This window comes from Corapipo altera, unplaced genomic scaffold (genome assembly GCF_003945725.1).
Source record: "Corapipo altera isolate COAL_440 unplaced genomic scaffold, ASM394572v1 45, whole genome shotgun sequence".
NCBI classification, from domain to species: domain Eukaryota; kingdom Metazoa; phylum Chordata; class Aves; order Passeriformes; family Pipridae; genus Corapipo; species Corapipo altera.
Genome location: NW_020884877.1, coordinates 2940355 through 2942396, shown reverse-complemented (window position 1 = coordinate 2942396; position 2042 = coordinate 2940355). Strand labels below are relative to the sequence as shown.

At 51.1% G+C, this 2042-nt stretch overlaps 1 protein-coding gene across 1 annotated transcript in view; it reads right to left on the bottom strand.

Annotated features, from left to right (window-relative positions):
• The window catches only part of WDR75 (WD repeat domain 75), a 15842-nt gene extending 15388 nt beyond the window's left edge, over positions 1 to 454 (bottom strand). The window contains exons 1-2 of the mRNA XM_027637094.1: positions 356 to 454; positions 62 to 191 (exon numbers count right to left, since the gene is read on the bottom strand). Of these exons, the coding sequence (XP_027492895.1) occupies positions 62 to 191; positions 356 to 441 (216 nt within the window). The 5' untranslated portion in view covers positions 442 to 454. The remainder of the gene's footprint in view (positions 1 to 61; positions 192 to 355) is intronic.
• Positions 455 to 2042: the final 1588 nt, after the last annotated feature.

The following is a 2042-nucleotide window of genomic DNA, read 5'->3' as shown; positions in this document are numbered from 1 at the left end:
GGCACAGGAGGGCCAGGGGCACCCCCATCCCCATCCCCACCCAGACCTTCCCCTCGCAAACCTGCATGTGGTTGTGTGGGTTGAGCTGGATGCCCGTGACCAGGTCGGCGTGGCCGCCCATGAGCCGCAGGGTCTCCTCGGTGGTCACGCTGTACACCTTCACGAAGTCCCCGGAGGCGCAGAGCAGGTACCTGCGGGGGCAAACGGCGTTACCGCGGGGAGACAAGGGGCCCGACTGCCCCGCGGGGGCCGCAGGCCGCGGGGACACCGGCGGGCAGAGCTCGGCACGGAGCTCGGGAGCTCCCCCCCAACCCTCCCTCCGTGTGTGGAGCTCCCGTCCCCCTGCCCCACGCACTTGGAGTCGGCGGAGAACACGGCCCTGGCGCCGCTCAGGGCGCCGCCCCCGCAGCGCACCACGCGGAGCGCGCGCGCCGACACCATCTTGTCCCGCCGGCACCCGCGGCCGCGCGACGCTGCTCTCTATTGGCTCCGCGTTCGCCTCGCGCCCAGGGCGGGCCGCGCGCGCGCGCGCCCCCTGGCGCCGCCTCACGGGAGCGCGGGATGGGTCCGCGGAGCACCGACGTGACTCCAGAGTTCGACCGCACCGCGGTACCGAGCGCCGCGTCCGGTCTGTCCTTCAGCACCTCCAGGGACAGTGACCTCCCCGGGCAGCCCGTTCCAATGCCCAGTCACTCCTTCTGCGAAGGGAGTGGGATAGATGCCAGTTTAACTTCTCTGAGTGTGCGACCCCTTGGCAGCTGCCCTGAGTCCTGGCAGCAGGCTGAGGGAGAAGCAGCAGAGGAACAATTTGATCAGTTTTTCCACTGAGCTAACTGTCGAGCACCTTATGTTACGCGCTGGTGTTTAATAAATTAGCTCACAGAACGTGAGTGTGGTGCAGTTATAATTTATGTACAGCAGTAGGATATATGGTTAAATATACATCATGTAGATACTGATAGCTGCTCAATAAATAGTCACTATAGGAGGTGCTAAAGGACATCCCTGTGTTTGAGCTTTAGGGAAAGTACTTTTGTGGTATATATAAGGGAATCTGCATCAGATCATACTGTTCCATGTTTCCATTGGTTCCCTTTATCTACTGACATTGTTTCAAAATCTCTTTCTCTGTAGCTCACTGTTCAGCAGTCAGCAATGTGAATTGTGATGCACAGCTGGGGCTGATACCAGAGATGACCCCATAAAAAGTGGAGATGGGAGTAACTGGAATACTCTAAGCTGGATTTACACCTGCAGGATAACAGCAGTAATGGTAGAATAATGGGTTCAGGAGGCAAATTGAAAACAAAAGTAATTTGTATGTTGGAAACTTCAGACTAGTTCAGGTGTAAAGGCAGTTTTATGGGATGTGTTTGTAAGCAAACACAAAGAAGAGAAAGTACAGAACCATCAGGAGGAGCAGCGTATCCTGCACAGCCATCCTCATTGTTGCTTTTTGTGATGTTGCACTTCACTAACCTTTGCAGCTCACAGACTCCATATATGAGCACCAAATATCTTACTTTGTAGAGAGGTTTGTGATTTTCCAGCAAAATGCTATTAACAGAAATAGTTTGCATTCCTGCTTCCAGCTGGCTTTTGTCAGTGGTGGGATTATTTTCTCTTAATCCACTCTGCTGCTTTTTAAAAATATAGCGTTTTCAAAAGAACGAGTACGTATTAGATACCTAAGAGAACATCTTTGTTTTGCATTCCTGAAATACTTATTCAAAATAAATGAATGTAGATGAATAAAGGAAAATGTGTCTGATCTGGCATTTAGGAATTATCTGTTTAGCTAATATTTAAATTATTCTTGGTACAAAACATGTGCATGTCACTGTTTTCAGTCACACTATATATAGGCTGAGTGGAATCAGCTGCAGAGACCAGTTCTGTCTATCTGGACAGTGGGAAAATACCAGTATAGGTTTGAACTATACCTGACACCTGCTGTTGGCCATGGTTGGTGATAGGATAACTGGTCCATCATTGTGTTTTTGAAGTAAGATTAAAAATAAGTTTTGTTTCTTCATTCTTGT